The 19,858-nt window shown below is 41.2% G+C and overlaps 2 protein-coding genes across 4 annotated transcripts in view; one reads left to right on the forward strand and one right to left on the reverse strand.

Moving 5' to 3' along the window:
• KREMEN1 (kringle containing transmembrane protein 1) overlaps positions 1 to 11,814 on the forward strand; it is a 34,098-nt gene extending 22,284 nt beyond the window's left edge. The window contains exons 6-9 of the mRNA XM_064674832.1: positions 1,861 to 2,193; positions 2,774 to 2,932; positions 3,963 to 4,047; positions 4,584 to 11,814. Of these exons, the coding sequence (XP_064530902.1) occupies positions 1,861 to 2,193; positions 2,774 to 2,932; positions 3,963 to 4,047; positions 4,584 to 4,746 (740 nt within the window). The 3' untranslated portion in view covers positions 4,747 to 11,814. The remainder of the gene's footprint in view (positions 1 to 1,860; positions 2,194 to 2,773; positions 2,933 to 3,962; positions 4,048 to 4,583) is intronic.
• Positions 11,786 to 19,858, reverse strand: part of ZNRF3 (zinc and ring finger 3) — a 75,260-nt gene continuing 67,187 nt past the window's right edge. For all 3 annotated transcript variants that reach the window (XM_064674814.1, XM_064674813.1, XM_064674815.1), the window contains 4 exons: positions 19,092 to 19,259; positions 18,248 to 18,350; positions 15,743 to 17,488; positions 11,786 to 14,660 (listed from right to left, as the gene is read on the reverse strand). In XM_064674814.1, the coding sequence (XP_064530884.1) occupies positions 14,617 to 14,660; positions 15,743 to 17,488; positions 18,248 to 18,350; positions 19,092 to 19,259 (2,061 nt within the window). In that variant the 3' untranslated portion in view covers positions 11,786 to 14,616. The remainder of the gene's footprint in view (positions 14,661 to 15,742; positions 17,489 to 18,247; positions 18,351 to 19,091; positions 19,260 to 19,858) is intronic.

Raw genomic sequence — 19,858 nt, forward strand, 5'->3', positions numbered from 1 at the left:
CTTAGTTAATATTGCTAGCTTGAAAAACTTCTTGTGATTCAGGAGTTACAAACAGCACAGTCAAATGTAACAATACCTGTAAGCTATTTTCAAATTCTGTATCTCAGTGACAAATTTCAGTTCTATCAATTATATCTGTTCTATCTATTTGAACAATTCTATCCATTGGATTCAATCACCAGCTGTGTTAGCGTGGAGTGAGTGCCAAACACAAATTCCCCTATGTCCCTTAGTACCTCTGTGGGGTCTTTCACATTCTTTCTGTTCTTATTCTTTCATATTCTTTCAGTTCCTCTATTAGGTCTTTCCTAGTGCACACTCAAGTACAAGGTTTGTTAAGGCTATGATCAGGCCCTGCTCCAGAAAAAGAAATATTTTCACGTGTTCTTCTGGCAGACATATGCTACTTCTTGTTCCCAGAGTTTCCTTTTAATTTGTATTTATTAAAGCTTTTTCTCAGAGGCCTGTGAAAACTGAGACACTTTAAAACAGTTCCTTTACTTCCATTCTCACAGGCCTGTCTTACAGGGCTTTAATCAAGCTTTCAGAGACAATAATTCTACTTTGATTCTTCAGTCTTTGGGGAATGATAACTTTGATAACTTTGATTCAAACAGCTTTGACATAAAATGCATTATATAATATATATTATATATATATTACATATATATTACATATATATATTATACATATATATGCATATAAACCTCTCTCTAATATATTTTAAAAATTATACATGTATATATAGATATGCATACTCGGCTGCCATTTGAGTTGCTCTCTGGATTCACTGGTAATTAACTTTGCACTGGGAATCTGGATAGTTGTCAGGGAATATAACAATGTATTGGGCATGTACTTGTTTCTAATATAAAAGGTAGCAACAAATCTTTTCTTTAGACTTTGTAACAGGATCTTTTTCAATTTACTTAGTGAAGGTAAGGTCAAATATTAGTTGGACAAGATCAAAAGACAGGAGGCTTGAAAAGCTCATATATATGGCGACAGAGGTGATTAAGGGATTACAGCATCATTCATACAGGGAGAGGCTGAGAGAACTTGGATGGTTCAGCTGTGATAAAAGAAGGTGGGGGGGAACCTTTTCAATTTGTGTAACTAACTGATGGGAGGGTGTAAAGATGAAGCCAGCCTCTCCTCAGTGTTATCTAGTGAATAGATAAGAGTCAAAAGGCACAAACTGAAATACAGGAAAATACATTTAAACAAAAGGAAAAACTTTTTTTATGGTCAGGGTGACACTGGAACAAATTGCCCAGACAGGCTGTAGAGTTTCCATCCTTGGAGACTCAAAATACAACTAGACACTGTTTCCTGCTTTGAGCAGGGGGATTTGAGTGGACAATCTTCAGGGTCCCTTCCAAACTCATTTGTTCTGTGAATGTTTGTTTTTTCAATTTGATACAGCTGTGAAGGAGTTTCAGTACTTCAACAGTGCGAGTTAATAATCACTAATCCACTTGCCTCCCTGCCTCACAGGGATGGAGTAGAAGCCCCTGAATCAGTGATTTATCTTTTATCCTGTTCCTGTGGGGATGTGGGAAAGGGTATGTGGTTACCTGCAAGGACAAAGAACAGTTCAGTATTCAAGACTAATGCACAAGTCTGAGTAATGAGACATGAGGAGCCTGTTCCAAGGAAATGCAATGTAATGGCTGTGCTCCCAGTGCTGTGGAAGGTAAAGAATACCAGTCCCAGAGACAGTGCATCCTGCTGGCATAGCAAGTCTGCACCTGCAAGTCACATTCAAGTATTAGAATCTACAGGGTGCTAAAGTTTTGCAAAAATTAATGTGTAACCTTTTTTTTTTTTCATTTTCTCCCTCTTTTCTTGTTTTCACAGCCCTTATTGGTGCCTGTGGAGGGAATTACACTTCTGCTACAGCTGTGATCTACTCCCCAGATTTTCCTGACACATATGGCACAGGCAAAGTCTGTTACTGGACCATACAAGTTCCAGGAGCATCTCGAATCCACTTCAGCTTTGCCCTTTTTGAAATCAAAGATGCTACAGATATGGTGGAATTGCTGGATGGCTATACCTATCATGTTCTAGCTCGTTTTAATGGCAAGAACCGGCCTCCCCACACCTTTAACATCTCTTTGGATTTTGTCATTTTGTACTTTTTCTCAGATGACATCAATCAAGCCCAGGGATTTGCTATCAGATATAGAGGTGAGAGGCTAACTTTCCTGTTTCTACCTTTCAGTGAAACATTTAATTCACACAAGAGATTTCTGAAGTGGCAATGAAAGAGCAAATATTTTAACTCTCATTTAGCAGGTGTTTTATCTCTCTTGTTGCCACTGCACAGTGGGTAAAAGCTTTCCCAAAAATTCTCTCAATTTGGAACACTCCAGTCAGCTATGTCACAAACAGCAAAGTTCAGGTTTTCAAAAATTCAATCCTATACCTGCCTATCAAAACAGATTAGAAAATGACAAAAGGTGAAACAAATAAGGAGCATCTTAGCTCCTCTTGTCGCCTTCCAACAGTTTATTCCTCTCTGATCGAAAATCATGAAGAGAACACGTTTTGGTCCTTGAGTTGTACCTACTGCTATGATGAACAATTAGCTTCCAGAAAAATTCTGAGAACTCCAACCTAGTGAAATACAGGCTTCTTCTGGAATCAGACATAATTTGATTGAGTTCTCTTAAGTAAACCAGAGAGCAGGACTTCTGTTTACAAGCACAAAATGAAGTCCAATTACACCTGTTAAGAAGTTATTTTAATCATACTCTTGTGTTTTCAGCTGTGAAGGACAATGTGCATCAAAACAAGACTCCAGTGAATCACACCCTTTCAGAGAGGATAAATGAACAAGCAAATCTCAGCATCAATGCAGCTCGGTCATCAAAGATACTTTATGTCATCACAACCAGCCCAAGTCATCCTACCAGCTCCATGCCTGGTAATATTACAATAAAGTGTGGAAACAGGGAAAACATTTTGCCAACGCACAGTTTGGAGTCACTATTTCCTTTGCTCCCCCTCCACATTATCTGATTCACTGTGCATCTTACTAATAGATGAATTTTCATGTAGTCTAATTAGCACTACCTGTGATTCTCTCCTTACATTTCAAAACTTACTTCTCAGCATAAATGAGAAATAGTGTGAAGATGGTGAGTTCTTTCTTAAGAAGGAAAACACATCAAAATAAAATGTGAGTCAGAGCAGCCTCCTCACTAGAATGAGCTTCAGTGACCAGTGCATACTTGAGAGTGGCACAAATTGCTGAAAAAAAAGAGCAAGCTTTTGTAGAGTCTAGAAAAGCTTGAATGCTGGATGCATCCCAGTCACTCCAATTAACAAAAGCTTCATCAATAATACAAAGAAGGCTGGACAAGTTCATGGGTGCAGGGGAGGTGCCACTGAGAACTGCCACGTGTCAAGAACTTAATGTTACAATGACACAATGGGTCCTGCTTGACTTGCTCCTGCAACCAGAACTAAATTGAAATATAAAGTGCAATGGCCAAGAGCAGACCACAAATACTGATCACCTGTCTCAGGACTCTAGAAGACACTCCTCCCATTCCATACTTTGTGATTTCTTACATAACTACATAATTACTGATAAAAACCTGGACCGCCTCCTTACAAACATAACAGTTGCTACTGTAGCATATATTCTAGTCTGCTTTTAAATTTTCTTCTAAGTTTTGGTGCCTTTCCTAGATAATTTTATTGGTATATGCTTTGACTTTGCCAACTTTCAACTTTATAGGGAGCAGTCCTGCAAGGGAAAAGCCAGTTCTGACTGAAAGTTGTACAGTTTCTGCCAGTCTTGTAGGTTTGAGGCATCTTCAAATTACAGTTTTGAATAAAGCGTCAGAAGGCTGCGTGTTTCTTTTGTGCAATATTCTTACTTTAAAAACTGTAAGTAAATAAATGTACTAACAACTTCCCCCCTCTCCTTTTGTTCTTCTCTTTTACAGAGTGGACAATATACAGTCTCACAGCACTGCTCATCCTAAGTGTTACAGCCATAATAGCAAAGATAATTCTCCACGTTACCATGAGGTGAGTGTGGAGCAAAGCTGTCCCCAGAGAACTAAGGTCTCAGCTCTGTATTATAACGTGACACTTAACCAGATTTTTTTTGCCTATTAATAAAAACAATATAATTTATTGCTTTATTTTTCTACGCTTATACCAAGTAAGTTTTGTGTCCTCTAGATGGACGCTCATTGAATGAAATGATAGATGAGTTAGCAGCAAATCAAAATTCTGAATATTGTGTTTACATACTAAAAACAAGCTTAAATATAAAAGGAAATTAATTTGTATTAATAGCAACTCGTAACAGAGTCTGTACAGATTTCTTATCTTAATGTCACTGCTGTTGTTAGGGTAGCAACTATTCTGGCAGTAGAATACCTACTTTTCATTTGGTCATGAAATGCTCCAAAACCCTCTGTATTGTGCAGAGGGAGAAAGAAAAGGTGTCCCAGAGGTAGAGGAAGCTGTGAGCATTCCCAGTGCAGCAGCACTACAGACAGACCACTATGGCTTCCCAAGCACCCTAATACAAGAGTGAATTCACCCTTGTCTCCTAGATCCCATCAGATTCCATCCACAAGTGACACTGAAGATTGCAGTGATGTCACCACTGCTGGTGAGATCTGGAGTATATTTTACCAGCCATCCACATCGATATCCATCTTCAAGAAAAAGCTCCGAAATCAGCAGGACGATTGCAACCCACTCGTGGGAAACTAAAGTGCCTTCTGTTTTACAAGAATTGATCTTCTTAAAATCCAGGTGACTTGAGATTAGTCCTTCCTTTTTTTCTCCCAGTCTCATACTTGTTTTCCAAAAAGTCCGTTTCCAAAGACCTTTGAGTGACTTTGCCTATCTGCTGTTCTCTTGGGTATATTAGTGACAACAGATTTAACTGCAGCAATAGTTTTGAAGTACCTGGTGCTCATCAAATCTGTAGTGCTCTTAATTACTGCCTTTAAACCACTGCACTTAAAATATATGTAAAAACTTGTAAAATTCAAACTGTCCTGTACCCCTGCCAGAGGTAACTGAGTGAATATCTGCAGGCTGAGGAATTATTGTGTCCTGCTTTCCTGTATCACTGTATTTTATCAGGCTACTTTAGTCCTTTTATTCTCAAGGCTGAAGACAGAGGTAGGTACAGATAAACCTGTTCGGCTGCCACAGCAACCAGAGCTTATTGGCCTTAATGTAAACACGTCTAAATGGTACTGTACAGTAAAATGGGAACCAAAGACTTGGAAAATATATCAGCCTGGTTGCCCAGTGCTCTGCTGTTTCTACGTTTTCTGTTTCTACAAGCAGAGATGCACAAATGAAAATCAAATTCAGGAGGTGCTCTATCAAGTACCAGCTGCAAATACTCGTTTTGATGGAGTCCTGCTCACCAGGTCAAGGCCTGCATGAGCAATGAAGCCTTTTAAATGACTGTGTCTGACCCATCATTCACTGATGTTTATGATAATTTTGTTCATATTCACAGTGATCCTTTAAAAAACCATTGTACTCCAGCCTGAAGTCCAGCATCCATTCTGGGTGTAAGCTCAGGGCTTCTTAAAGGATTGCCCAGAGATACTGTAAATCTACTGAATTTTTAAACAGTGAAGCTAACAAAGTTTTACTCTGAAGTTACAGATATTAATCTCAGCAGCCTAAAGTGGGATCAACAGTGATTCTTTCAGGCTCAGCAAGTTCAGAGCATCAAGATATTTAGGAAAAACTGTCAATGCAGAAGACAGATAAACTGACTGGCAAAGTTTACTGAGTGAGCAACTCCTCAAACTGTTTGAGGAAATTCATTGAGAACCATTAAACTGGTTAAGTTTAAACATATACCAATGGTCTGCATATTTGAGACATACCATACATGCAGTCAGAGAACATCTATTAAAGAGCATCTACAAAAGGTAACTAAGAAAAGAAAATTGTCACCAAGTTCAAATTCATTATAGTATCTGCCCTTATGTTTTTTAACATATAATTCCCTCCCCTTCACATGGGCTACAGATTTCCTTGAAAAAATAGAGCATCTAAAAATCAAACAATGAAATATTGTGCCTTACTTGCCACTGTAGATCTAGTCTTTTACCTGAACTGAATTCAATCCAGCTCTATTTATGTAGCACAGATGAGTGCCAGCAACAGCTGAACAATGCCACCATATGTGCCTAAAAGAAAGAAGACCTTTACTAAGCCAGCAATTATGAAATTGTTTATATCAAAAATGGAATATCATGGGAACATCTAGTACTTTCTTGCATGAGCTGCTGGAAAGAATACAGGAAACTATAATTACGTTATTACCTAAAATCAAGATAGGACGAGTTGTAAAAAATACGCTGCTGGTTCTCTCTTCCCTGCCTTCATGTCAGACCAAAACACATTATCTGCCTCAAACCAACAAAAATTCTGAAACTGCCTTTTTAACAGTCAGGCTTTGCATCATGCTGCATAGACAAAGAGTCCAACTCACAGATTCATAGCAGAACAAAGTAGGTTGGTTCCTGAGCGTGCTGAATGTGGTGCACTAACAGAAAACCAGGAGGAGAGAATCGCAGTGTGGTGCCCAGACCCTTAAGAGTTGTTATGAGCACATAGTGCTTATCACAAACTGGTGAAGCTTTGCTTGCTTGCCTCATCAAATGTTCATGAGCAGTTAAACATATAGAGTAAAAGAGACATTCACAAAGCAGTTAGCTACTGCTGATAAACTGAAAAAACCATCAGGAATGCCCCATGACTGATTTTTACCTACTGCAGGAAACTACAGAACTGCTAGGCTTCTCTTCTTTAGTAAAGAATTTAAGTTCACTATAAAGTTGGAGACAAGCATTAAAAACAACAGCTAAGACTGAAGCCACTAATGAAAAATCTAGAGAATTTAGAAAGAGATTTTTGCATCAGTCCCTTAGCTTCTCAACTGTTTTTTATATAATAAAATCGCATTTCATGGGCCTTTCTTAGGGAATGCTTATCAAATTTCTGTACAAAAGACCCATAAAACCAGCAGTTACAGCAGATTAACTGGTCATGGCAACAAAAAACATGACTATGCAGAAGGTATTGGACAGTGCATGGGTAACATAATGATAAAAGCTCAGTGGAAATTGTGAGGTCCCCATTTCCCCCCCACCCCTCCAAATCTTCCAGATTATCTGATTCTAGATACCTCTAATGCTTGCAAACAGAGCAATAGATAGAAATGCATGGACAGGGGCCCTTAAATAGCACTTGTTACTGTACAGGCCTGAGACCTTAAAGGGCAGGTAGATCTCTGCTGTGAATTTTTTCCAAATGTGGTTCTGTCACTCACACTGCTCGTACAAGCACTTCAGGGTGTGGTGGTATATGGCCAAGGTATATGGTATCCATTAACATAGCACTTTTTATATTTGCTGTAAGGGCTTGGGGGGAGAGAGAAACAAAACGTGTGACATGCACAACTGTTGTAATCCCACATGATTCAGCATGCCCCTACTACACAAGCAGCTGAGTGCTGACAGCTGGGGAGCACGGACACCTCAGGAGGTTACTGTTTACACTACTTTCTTCAGCAAAGTGAAAATAACTGCAGAAGAAGAATTTGTTTGGAATTGTATCTGAATGGCCTTCTGATGTCCTGCCTATCAGTTCCCTCAACAGGCTGGACAGGCTGCAAGTCTGACATTGGCTACAATGTCAAAAGCAACTGTTTTGACAACAAAATAATCCTGAGGAGATGCCTCCTCATATACATACATGCATTCCAGCTCCAGCTCCGGCCCCCTTCTCACTCTGGTGTCGGTCTGACCGGCTGTGTGGTGCTGCAATAAACTGACAGGTCAAAAATTGCCATCGCCTTTTCTTCTCTGAGTTACTTTTCACAGAGATGAGTTCTCTGATGTTGTTATTGGGTGGTTGCAGAGAGAGATGAGCTAACACAGCTAAGTGGACAATAAGCCATAGGAAAAAGACAGTTGTCTGCCCCAGAAGCTGGGGCAGCCAGTGCTTCTGCTGGCACTGCCACTGCAGCAACCTGCGAGCTGCCGCCTGGACGCTGTGTGCCAGAGCCTACACTGTACGTGGACCTCAGGTGGAAAGGGGCCAGCTGGACAAGTGCCTTCCCTAATTCAAAATCTATGTTTAAAACTAGTTTAGTTTGTTGACTAAATGATTTTATATGTATTTTTGTCTTAATATTGTTATGTTGTGGGGAAATAGAGACTGTGTTATGTAAAAATGTGTGATATGTTATCATAGTAATATATATATTTATATATGTATAGGAAATGCATTATTTAATACAGCATATTATGCTTGTATCTTGCTAACATTTTGTAGGAAGAAAAGATGTTAGTTTACACTCTGGGAAAAATAAATTTTCTATACACTGTAACTGTAGGAAAAAAATCAAAGATACTTTTTTGGTATCTATAACAGAAGGTCATTGAGAACAGGGTAACTCAGACTCAGTTCTATGGCCAAATAGATGCTGATGAAACAGTTGCTTTAAGAAGCACTTACCTCCTTTGAATCTCATTTCTAGCTTGTATTTGTATAGGCTGTTCATCAGATTCTACAAATTCATATGCATATACTCTCTGAACCATTTTTTTCCTTCAAACAGATAATCTGCTTTTTCAAAGCATTAACGTCATCCTTTTTAGAACTTGTTTCTGCCAGATTTTCTACAGCCACTACAATGCTGAGGAAGTTTATCACATTGCTCATGCAGACAACTTAGTGGGATTGCAGAATTATGGTGTTTGTGTTCCAAGCCCCCCTGGCAGGAGTATAAATGGGAGATTTTTACGGATAGTCCTGGAAGCTGTACTGAATGTGCAGCCTGTATGACTACAGACCAAACCCATCAGCAGACACATGGCTGCTACTGAATGAGCATGACTAGCTATTCCACTTTCATCTTCTGCTTAATGAGCCTTCTCAGGCAGTGGGAAGGACTACTAACAGATTTTTCTAGTGCACCACTTTGCCTAAAGGAAGGGTGAACTACAAAAACAACTGACAAATACTTGTCCAACTAGTTCTTAATACCTTGCATCAATATTTCACAACCTTCCAATGAAATACAGTTCAGTGATAGTTTCACCTGAATATTGTTCTAGGCATTTATGAACTCTGCTACTCATTTCTGAATTCTGCTACCTTGAGAGTGAAAAACAGAATTCTCTTCAGACCACACTATTTTTCCTATAACAACACATTCCTGATACATACACATTTCATGCAGCTCATACTTTCTCAAATTTACTGAGCACCTGTGCTTTGGGGTGAAACTCAGCATTCTGAATTTCAGTCTCAAGACAACTTACTACAAATGCAAAGGCATGAACCACATAAGGCTGTCAAGAAACCAGAATAAATCAAACTTGAGATGACTCACCTCTGAAATATGTGCTGTGTTTATAGCTGGTCACCCTGCATTCAACAAATGGCTGTAAATAATAATTATGAAAAAATAAATACATTTGTGCAGAAGTTCAGTTAGGACTGCAAACGTGTGTACAAGCATGGAATAAAGGAGACACAAACTGCTGCAGTTCACCAGCAGATTACAATGGGGTTGTCCACTGCGGAGGTTAGAAGAGAATATTTGAGCTGAAAATGCTGAATGATTACATATATAAACTATAATATTGCTCTGAGACACAATTTCTGAGGTAACAGCAAATTGAAAGTTTTCAGTTTACCTGTTTTCAAACTGTTACAAAGAACTGTAACAATTCTTTCAGTGTTTTCTTTAGGAATTGCAGTAACATGTAATGCTGTTTCCACTTACTTGTGAGATTCATCTTTTCTTTAATTAATTCCTCCTGACCAAAATAATGCTACAGTTTAGGAAATCTTCAGTGACCTTTTATGTAAACACCAGAATACCAGTGTCAGATACCCAAACTGTCTCCAGCTTTTCATGTGAAGACTCAAACTCTCTTTTTCTCTTAGAAACACAACTGTCACAGGGGACTGGCCTCCCCTTAGACAGGGTAGGTTACTCTGCTCTCCTTTCTTGCCATTCTGGTTATGAGACTCCTCTTGCACTTTGGTTTATTCTGGGAACTGTTGCCTTTTTTTCTGTTGCTGTTTCCTAAGCAACAGTTTCATTCCCCATGAGAGAAATGTGTTCTTGATTCTGAAAGAGAAGCTTTTCTATGAAGCATTTAAGTCACAGGGGCACGGCACTTTCACTGCAAGATAAAATATCCAGTTTCAGGTATGCTGTTGTCTCCCTGACCAAAGAATTAGGCCAGGCTGGCTCCACGGGGTATGAACACAGCCATCCTTTTAAGGGCATTTTTCTCTTCACACTACCCAAGTAACAACAAACGTTACCTAACAGCTGTCACAGGATTTGACAGATGCACATGATATTGCAGATAATGTTACAGAAACACCAAGTGTTACTATAATGTACAATCCATTAAGAATAGTCTGCTCCTGCTTGTCTTTTTTTACCGTATCGAGATTCTGTGGAGGTTTGTTGTGCCCACAGGAGTCTCATTTTGCCACAAATTTGTTCCTTAAACATTGAACCTCAATAGAAAAAAGAACCATCCCCTGCCAAGTATCAAAATTTTCATTTCTGACAGAAAATATTTACATTTAGTAATTTTAAAAAAAGCCACAACAAAGAAGAAACAGAATATCAGGCACACAACTAAGCATCACATACAAGTTCATCCCAAACATGGAGTTTTCACGTACAAAGGGGGTTGGAGAGAATTAAGGCTCATTTCTTGGCTGAATCCTGAGGTGACTGAATTACAGTGCACTTGAACATGGATAAGGAGGGGAGAGTCCAGGGTAAAAATCTCTGGGAGAAGGAAGAAACTGGAGGAGGAGTCTGGAAAAGATTTTTTTGTGTGTATTTGTGTGGGTGTGTATCTCTGGATGGGAAATATGCATGAAGGCAAACTGTTTACACAATAACATACAAACATGTATCACATAAATGTATACACACACACACACACACACTGCCACATATCCCCAGGCCCCCCTCTTTCAGCGTCTGCATAGACATCTTTGGTCAAACTGTGCTCTCTGCTGACAAAACAAGTAGCACAGCACTGATTATCACTTCAGTGGGACCAGTGATTTCATGATCCAAGGCAAGGATTTGGATCTAGCTTGACTATTCAAGCTGTGATTCATCCAGTTGTGTCCACCTCCATCACGCTGGTTCAGGTCTTAAAACCATTTTATTTCAGGACAGTAAATTATTTTTACCTCAAATTATACCGGAATTAAGTTGCCCTGCCACAAGGAACAGGCAGGTTCCAAACATAAAGGCTTTCCTAAGCCTTTGCTTTTCCTTCTGTGCCTGCCTCCCTCTGTAACCTTTGTTTCCCCACAGGGAATGGAGCTTCCCCCACCTCAACAGCAACCACAGCCAGGTGTGAGCAGGGGCACTGAGGCACCCTCATGAACACCCACCCTGCTCACTCACACCTGGGGGCAGTTACAACTGTCCAGTACTGGACTGACACTGTGCACAACACCTGGTAAATTCAGCTGTGGCATTCAGTGAAAACTGAATGATCCTAAGAACATTAGGGGTTGCCTCCAAAGGAAACCACAACCACTTATGATCTCTATGTGTGTGTATGTATTTACATATCCACCTATCTATTATTAAAAAAAAAAAAAGAAAAAATGTTGTCTATTAGAGTTCATCTCAGCATATCTAGGACTGTACTTTGAGGAGAACAACTATCTGTGTCCTTACCCCCAAAACAAGAAGAACAACTCCCACATGTATATGCAATAAAACTGTATTTTTGTGTGGTTTTGCCTTTTTTTTTCTTTTAATACAGACATTTGTACACTTTCTTACAAAACTGCAGGTAACTACAACTTCTCTTAAATCATTTTTGGTCGGCAGGTACTGTAAAATCTTTGTGTGCAATTATCATGTATTTACAGGGCCTCGTGTTAGTGATTTTCAATGATTATTACAATAATGTCACACACTCTCAACATAAGACATGGCTTAAGATAAATATATTAGTAAATAAATATTCTGAGAACATATTTCCATAAATGAAATGTGCTGCTATACATATACAGAATATATACAAGATGCTTTCTAGCTTTTAAAACATTTTTAAAAATGGTAATGAAGGAGAAAGAGCCCTTTGACCATATTACAAATCTTTACAGCAAATTTTATACAAAACAATTTTAAGTGCTATAATTTTAATTAAAAACATTTTAAATAGTGCCTCATGAGCCAAACACAATGACAACTGTTCATGTAAGTAGTAGAAAGGCATTTTGTTATAAAAACCATCTATCATGGCCAGGTAGCCTGTAAGTCTGCATGGACATACAGGTAGCAGGGATGTAAGTACATGTTGAATGTAAAACCCAACACAGAAACCAGGTGAAGGGTGTCTGTGGTATGGCCTGCAGAGACTGTTGTACTGGCAGAGATTTCCACAGCATGTGAGTGAGACCAGTACACCCAGGAACACCATGAACCAGAATATTCAAATCTTTTTTAGAACCACATTTTACCTCAACGTGCCACGTAGTTACACAGTACAATGCATCTTAGGTGGCCTCCTACAGTGCCTCACAAAACACCAAGCAGAATAACCAAGCTACTATACCATAGCTTCTACACAATGCATTTCTTTTTTAGTGGAGCAAGGAGAGGGTAAGACTTAAAAACAAAAAAAAAGCAAAAAAACCACAAACCTTTAGAGTTTATTCTCCCAACACATACCACTTACTTCCATCATTCAGAGAATGAATAAGTTTTTAATAAGCTTTATACACAGAAAATGTGTTTATTGAAATTTTTCTTTTAATCTTATACCCAGATATTGCCTTGTATTAATTCTCTGAACAGCTGGATTTTGGTGCTTGTTGATTAAAAAGATGTAACGTGAATTCCTTTAAATATAACTTTTTTCCTAACTTATTGGGTACAGAAAGCAAAAGTAAACAGACGATTGTATTATTTCTCAGATGTTTGCTTCTTTTAAAATATTTCATTTGGGACTATAGAGAATACAAGTTAACTTTGCTGGGTCTCACAACTAGCCCAGTGCTGTCAGGGACATTGCTTTGGCAGAATATGTAACATGAAGGTACATCTCTATTTCATGTCTTTTAAGTACCTCCAAAGTGTACTGAACTTAGGACAAATCTTTTCAGAAGACTGGCACTGTGGGCATTAAATATTTAGTTTCCCTTTAGAAGATTTCCTACTGTGAATACACCACAGGATGACACTGTGTCCTCAGGCACATGCAGCATGACAGGCAATTTAACCCATGCTATGGTAGCCTCTTACTCAGAAGTTGCTGTTTCCACAGGAAACAATTGCTATCAGAAGTGACGACATAAATTATCTCACGATAACAAACGTCCCCACTGGTACAAGAACAAGAACAAAAGTATGTGCCCAGGCTAATGGGGTACAGAGAGCATTCTGTACAGAAGACAAAAATGAAGCACAGCTGGCTGGGCCCAAGAAACCTTTCCAGCAGATCGGTCTATGGAAGCTACATCAACCACAGCAAAGAAGAAAACAATGATTAAACCAAGTTCCTCACTTTCCCATATGCACAGTGACAAGCACTGCTTCCCTTAGGCATGCTTGCAGCCTGTAAGGAAACAAGAAACCCTCTGACCTGTTTCCAAAGTGAGCCAGCAAAGCTGCAAGCACACTGCAAGCTCTGTTTTCACTGCACTTGCCAGCATTCCTCACAGCCATAACAGAGGCTACAAGTGCCTGAAAAACTTCCTATGGAAGGAAAGGTTCATTACCTACAAAGGTAATACCCTTTCTTAAGCCCTTTGTTCTAGCATCTGCTTGAGGGAGAGGTCCCCAGTAATTCTTCACCAGTCAGAAGATACAATGAGGTCCATGGTTTAAATACAGGAAGTGAGGATGAGAACATTCTGAGCTACCAGTTCCCTACCCCCACTCTGTTGAAACTAATCATCATGGCAGGAGACCCTTCTTAGCCAAACCATCAGAGCAGCATGAAAGGGGGAGGAGGGGAGAGGAGAAAGGAGACAGTCCAATGCTTCAACTCCCTCAAAATCGCTCACATAACTTGCTGGCTGCTAGGATTTGCTACTGGGATTAGTCAGTATCTGAACATCCATTCAGCAGCTGTATCCCTCTGGACTACTATATTTCAAGGTGCTATCTGGTTTCTAAGGCAGGTGTAGCCCTGAGCTTATCAAAGGCTGGACTCCTTTAAGTAGGAGATAACAGCATCTACACATAGCCTGGCTTATTTAACACACTGTGTTACCTCTCAGCAAGAGGTCACTTCTAAAAAGAAAATATAAATAACACTTTGTCATTAATATAGAAATGGCACTAGAGCTCAGAAATGCTCCACACCACGTCCCACACGGGCTTTGCACACAAATCGAGGCCTGAAGGCTTCAGGCAGGAGGGACAAAGGAGACAATCAAGCTGATGTGAACACAGAGGAAGTAGGGGAGGGACTTCTCCACATTACCACTTTTGTGTGTTTGTCAAAGCTTAAAAAAAATTAAGTCCATGAGAATTTGGAGTTTCTGATAAGCTCCGCTTCTCCATCTGGGATCATCTGGACAGGTCTAGTCACTGATTTGGCTTCTCTCCAAGGGATGAGATCCAGCACCTGAAGGATAAAGAAAACTAAGGAACATTGCATCTAGAATATTACATACAGTTTTGGGACCCCCAGAACAAGAGACTGACTGACTGGAGTGAGTTCAGCAGAGAGCCAAGATGCTCAGAGGGCTCTCCCTGTGTGAAGAGGCTGAGGGATTTGGGCTGTTCAGCCTGCAGAAAAGGAGGCTTCAGGGGCACCCCTAGAAGCTCTGCAATACCTGCATGGAGGTTGTCACAACAATGGAACCACAGTCTTCACAGACATGCATTCTGGGCAAGAGGTAAGGAGCTTAAGTTCAAGCATGAGATGTTCAGACTGGATATAAGGAAAATCTTTTCACCATGCTGGCAGTCAAGCAGAGGAACAAGAGCCCAGAAAGGAAGTGCACTCTGTGTTCCTGGGGGTTGTCAAAACCTGACTAGATAAACTAGGTCTAATCTAACAAACTGAGTAACTTGATCTGATTTCAGAGCTGGTTCTGCTTTGAGCAGGTCGGACTAGATGATGGTCTGAGGTCCCTTCCAGCCTAGGGTACCCTGTGATTCTATGAAAACCCTTAAAACAGCCCTGGCAAAGCAGGTAAGGAATATCCCCTTCCTTCTGTGAGTGATTATTTTTTCCCCTTGTTTTATGTCCACAGCAGAGACTTTCCCACATATTCTTCTACAGCAATTCCAAGATTTTCACTTTCTTTTTTTTAAACCTTCAGCTTGTCTGTCCTCTCTCAGCACTGTGGCCTTGCCTACCTAAGCAACTCACCACAGCTGCTATGACTGGCACAGTGTCCCTGGCTGTGGGAACTCTAAGGGGGGCCTGGTACTGGCAGTTGCTTTTTCTCCTCCCCACAAAGGATGAGTATGAAAGCTTTTATAGGGTTAGGTAGTAAACTACTCTTCTATTCCTCTAGCTATGACCAAATGAGTACAGGCAACAAGAGAATAACACTTTGGGGCAAAGGGTTAGTCGATAACCTGCTCTTATGCAAAGGATGGAGTCACCTTTATGGCTGCAGGTACCTAAGTAGCTGACAGCATTTCATACACTAAGACAGAAAGGTAGCAAGTAATCAAAAAAAGCACACATATTACCTGTGACCTTTGTGGTTGTCATCAGCTTCTGGGAGTTCAGAGTGGGACTGGGAAAGAGCATTCCGGCTTCCTCCTCCTGAGAGTAGTTTTGCCGCAGGAATGACGTTGCCTCATAGCACACCTCCCTCTCGACCTGTACCTCTCCAGTACCTTGACAGTGCAGGTAAGTATCCAGCTCAGGTGTTCCATCCCAGGAACTACAGCTTCCTGTGTGGGTCCCTTGGTGCTCTGTCGGTAGAATCAGCTCACAGTCTCTGTCTTCAGGAATTATGGGAATGCGTTGACCCAGATCACATACACCCTTACAGCAGTTTGGCAAGGTGTCCTCAGGAAGCGTGTACTGCACATTCACTGCATAGTCTTCTGTATAGCAGCCACCACCTCCACTGCCACTGTTGCTACTACAGGCTACCTGCTTCTCTTCATAGAAGCAGCAGGGCAACCCCTCATATTTTACCCCATCTGTCCTATGTAAGTGGTCTGAGTTAATACTGTACAAGCCTGGGGTGTTCCCTGACTGTGGTTCAATTCCTTGGCCACATGTCCCCCACAGCGGAGAGCTAAGGAAGAGTGCACTACAGTCAGCTGTCCCATTGCTAGGCTCCAGGGCAGAGTGCTGGAATTCAAAGCAGCAGGTGCATGCCTGCTCCGAAATCGACCCTGCTATCTCTGGATTCTTCCAGTTCCTTTTAACATCCAAGGCAGCACCAGGAGTGGCCTCAGGTCCTCCCTCTGAGGTAGTGCCATTTGGATCCCTGTGCTCTAGTGAGGAATTACTGCTATAGTTCATATCCATGCTGCAATTAGACAGTTGGTCCCCTGAGGAAGAAGCTGGCACAAGCCGGCAGTCAGCACCCACCATACTGTGACCATGAGCTGGAAGCTCATCCTGGTGGGGGCCCTCCAAGAGAACAATTGCACCCCTGTTTGCACCACCGACCTCGCCCACTCGGCAAGGGCTCTTACTGCGGTAAACATATGGGTCATAGTCACTGCTCAAAGAGCTGCGGAAGGTGGAGCAGCTCCCATAAACCCCCTGGTTGCTGACCTCAGTGCAGTCAACCATGGAATCACTAGAGGAGCAGTGGCACTGACCAGAACTGCTGCTGCTGCTGTCGCTCCCAGGGCAGTCAGCCAAATATCCACTGCACACTGAGCGATGACCATGATAGCAGCTAAAGCTGGAGGTACTGCCACTCTCCAAGCGAGATGAGGGCATTACATGTACCACGGGAGGGAAAAGCATGCTGCTACCAGGCTGAAAGGCACGGGAAGGACCCTTTGAGGAAATGCCAGCTGGAAGCTGTCCATCTTGCTCAGGGTAACTAAGGCCTTGGAAGTAGTAGTGCTGATACATGGTCTCATATCGGGAAAAGCACGCCGCTTTGGAAAAGTTGCGTCCACCGAACTTGGGTCTTCGGAAGTTGTGAGCTGGAGAGTAAGCCCTATGTTCCAGGCTACAGTGATGTGTGTTTAAAGCATGATCCAAATGAATAGGCTGGTAACTTTGAATGTAGGCTGGGGACGGGGCTTGGTAGAGGCTCTGCTCACCGTGTCGCTCGACTGTGAGTACTGTGATGGGGTTTCCGTGAGGGTCCATGCTCGTCCGAGTGGGATACGCTGTTATCTGGTTTGCTCTGTGCACTCGGCCTGGGTAATGGACAGGCAGAATCACCCTCTGCTGCCGGCTGCGTGCTGGGTTGACAGATTCTAGGCAGATTGGACCTGCATTTCCTTTTTTCTGTTCTGAATGAGAGAAATAAGAATGGAGAAGTAGAACTAGCAGGGAACAAAAAGGAATACGCTTCATGCAAGAAAGTGGGATATTTTGTTCTGAGTGTTGTTACGTTACGCACCAATTTTTTACACAGAAGGAAAAAGAACAAAACAAAAAAAGTAAGTCAAGAGCATCTGCCTGGAAGCCTTTGAAACACTCAAATGTATTTGCTTAAAAAGGAAAACGAGTGAACTTATTTCAGATACTGTTCTCATATACACAAAACCTACTTACACAGTATTCCTGAACTGGCAGAGGCTGAGAGAGGCTAGAAGTCATCACTCAAGTTTTCACTTTACACATTATTTTATATAAATGTGTATTAACAGAAAACTTTCTTAAGACAGAGGAAATGAAAGGGGGAGAGGGCAAGTAAGGGAAACCACATTCCAAGCTACAGAAAAATAAAACCCCATACATTTGTCTTCTTTACAATTCCCAAGGGAAAATATATTCGTCTGCTCCACATGACCCTGAGCTCAGGGGCTGTGATACGCTGCCCTCGGCTGGGCATCGCCCCCAGCCCATGGAAGGTCAGGGCTGGGGCTGCTCTGCATGGCCTGCAGCCCCTCCCAAAGGGTTTAGGACCAACTGTATTTCTAGAGCTGCATTACAATAAAGGCTGACAGCTCCACGGAGATTAACAAGCAGGCACAATTTCTGTTTCATCTGGTGAGCTGCTATGTCTGAAATGAAGGACACGAGAGCAGCCCCACTGCAGCACTTACCTATAATGTTATGGCGGCAGTGAGGGCAGGTGTGATGCTGCAGCAGCCAAGGATCCACACACTTCTTGTGAAAGCGGTGAGTGCAAGGAATGACACGCAGTTCCTACAGGAACAGATGAAGGACCATGAGAAAGTACTTCTTCCTAACAAGTGAATTTTTCACAGCTTGTTTCTAGTTTTTTCAACCTAGCTGCAGAACAGATCAATTCCTACTCTCAAAGCGGTAAGAGGGAAAAAATGCCATCAACAGAGCCAAGAGCATAACATCAAGTGATCAGCTGTCTCTAAAAGAATAGTCTGCAGGCACACCAGAACTCCATGCAGATAAAGTACATTTCTTTAGAACACCTTTTGCTGTGTGTCCGTATGACCCAACACCTTGAAGGAGCCCGTTGTTTAAATTTTCCTTACTATATTAAATGAACTTTAAAAAAAAAATAAATCAAGAGTAATGATGTACCTTGCTGTTAGCAAGGGAAAACACTCAAGGAAAAGCAAAACCAACACAGTGTATATGATACTTTTCCCCTTGCCCAGCACTCTTACCCTTCAGCTATTATCTTTTCACAGGATTTCCTGAGCCTGACTTCTTTATGATTTGTTCTTCAGAAATGCAACCTGATGGAGGTAGCGACTTGCAGAATGAGATCCCTCACCTCTCACTTTGTAACACGGGTACTTTGGAGCTGCAGAATGCAGCTGAGGCTGACTTGGCTGCTCAATGTGATCAGACTGGCAAGTGGCACCACTTCAGTACACAATGTACCCAACAGCCAGCCACGTACCACAGTGCTAAAAACAGCTACATCCTCAGCCCATGTTGAAGAAACCATTTATCCTTTACCTCCCCATCAATGTACTTCTCCAAGCAGATGGCACAGTCAGAGGTGGAGCTGCTACTGAGTGTGTCCAGTGCTCCACAGTTACTTTCCCGGTGTCCCTTACTTTTGGACTTAAACTTCCTGGTCTCCATTTTCTCCAGTGCTTGCACTGCAAGCCTGTTCATGGAATTCTACATCAGAAGAAAGAAAACAAAAAAAAGGCAATGCTGCTGTGTATGGGACTAGAGTGTAGAAGCAGAGAAACACCACCATAATGTATCCTACAAATCATGTCAGACCCAATGATGTATAATTTCATAAATCAAACACAGGGAAGGTTAATTAGAATTTATATCAGAAACTTCATTAAAAGATTGTATGCCACATGCAATAGTGAGAATGATCAGCTACTTAGAATTAAAACAGTGTGAAGGAGCTGAGAAATGGGATACACTGGAACTGCTCAATTGATAGCAGCAACTATTCCAGCCAACATACAACACTCGGCCAGGAACTTGTTTTGAATTGTCAATATTGACAGCAATGCCCCAGTATGCTGTTACTGTCATATTACCAGGAGCAATACTTGAGAAAGGGATTAAAATGAAATGTTAGCTGTATCATGTCCTCCTCCCCCCAAATTTAATCAATAGTACAAGTTTAGGAAGGCGGTGTGTTGTTTTCATTTTACTGTAGAATTTATCATGCCCCTTTTTAACACTGTTTTTTAACACTGGTGATGGTCCATAACATCTTTGGATTCCTACTCAACATGCCCAAAGAAGAGTCC

This window comes from Pseudopipra pipra, chromosome 18 (genome assembly GCF_036250125.1).
Source record: "Pseudopipra pipra isolate bDixPip1 chromosome 18, bDixPip1.hap1, whole genome shotgun sequence".
In the NCBI taxonomy this organism is placed as follows: Eukaryota; Metazoa; Chordata; class Aves; order Passeriformes; family Pipridae; genus Pseudopipra; species Pseudopipra pipra.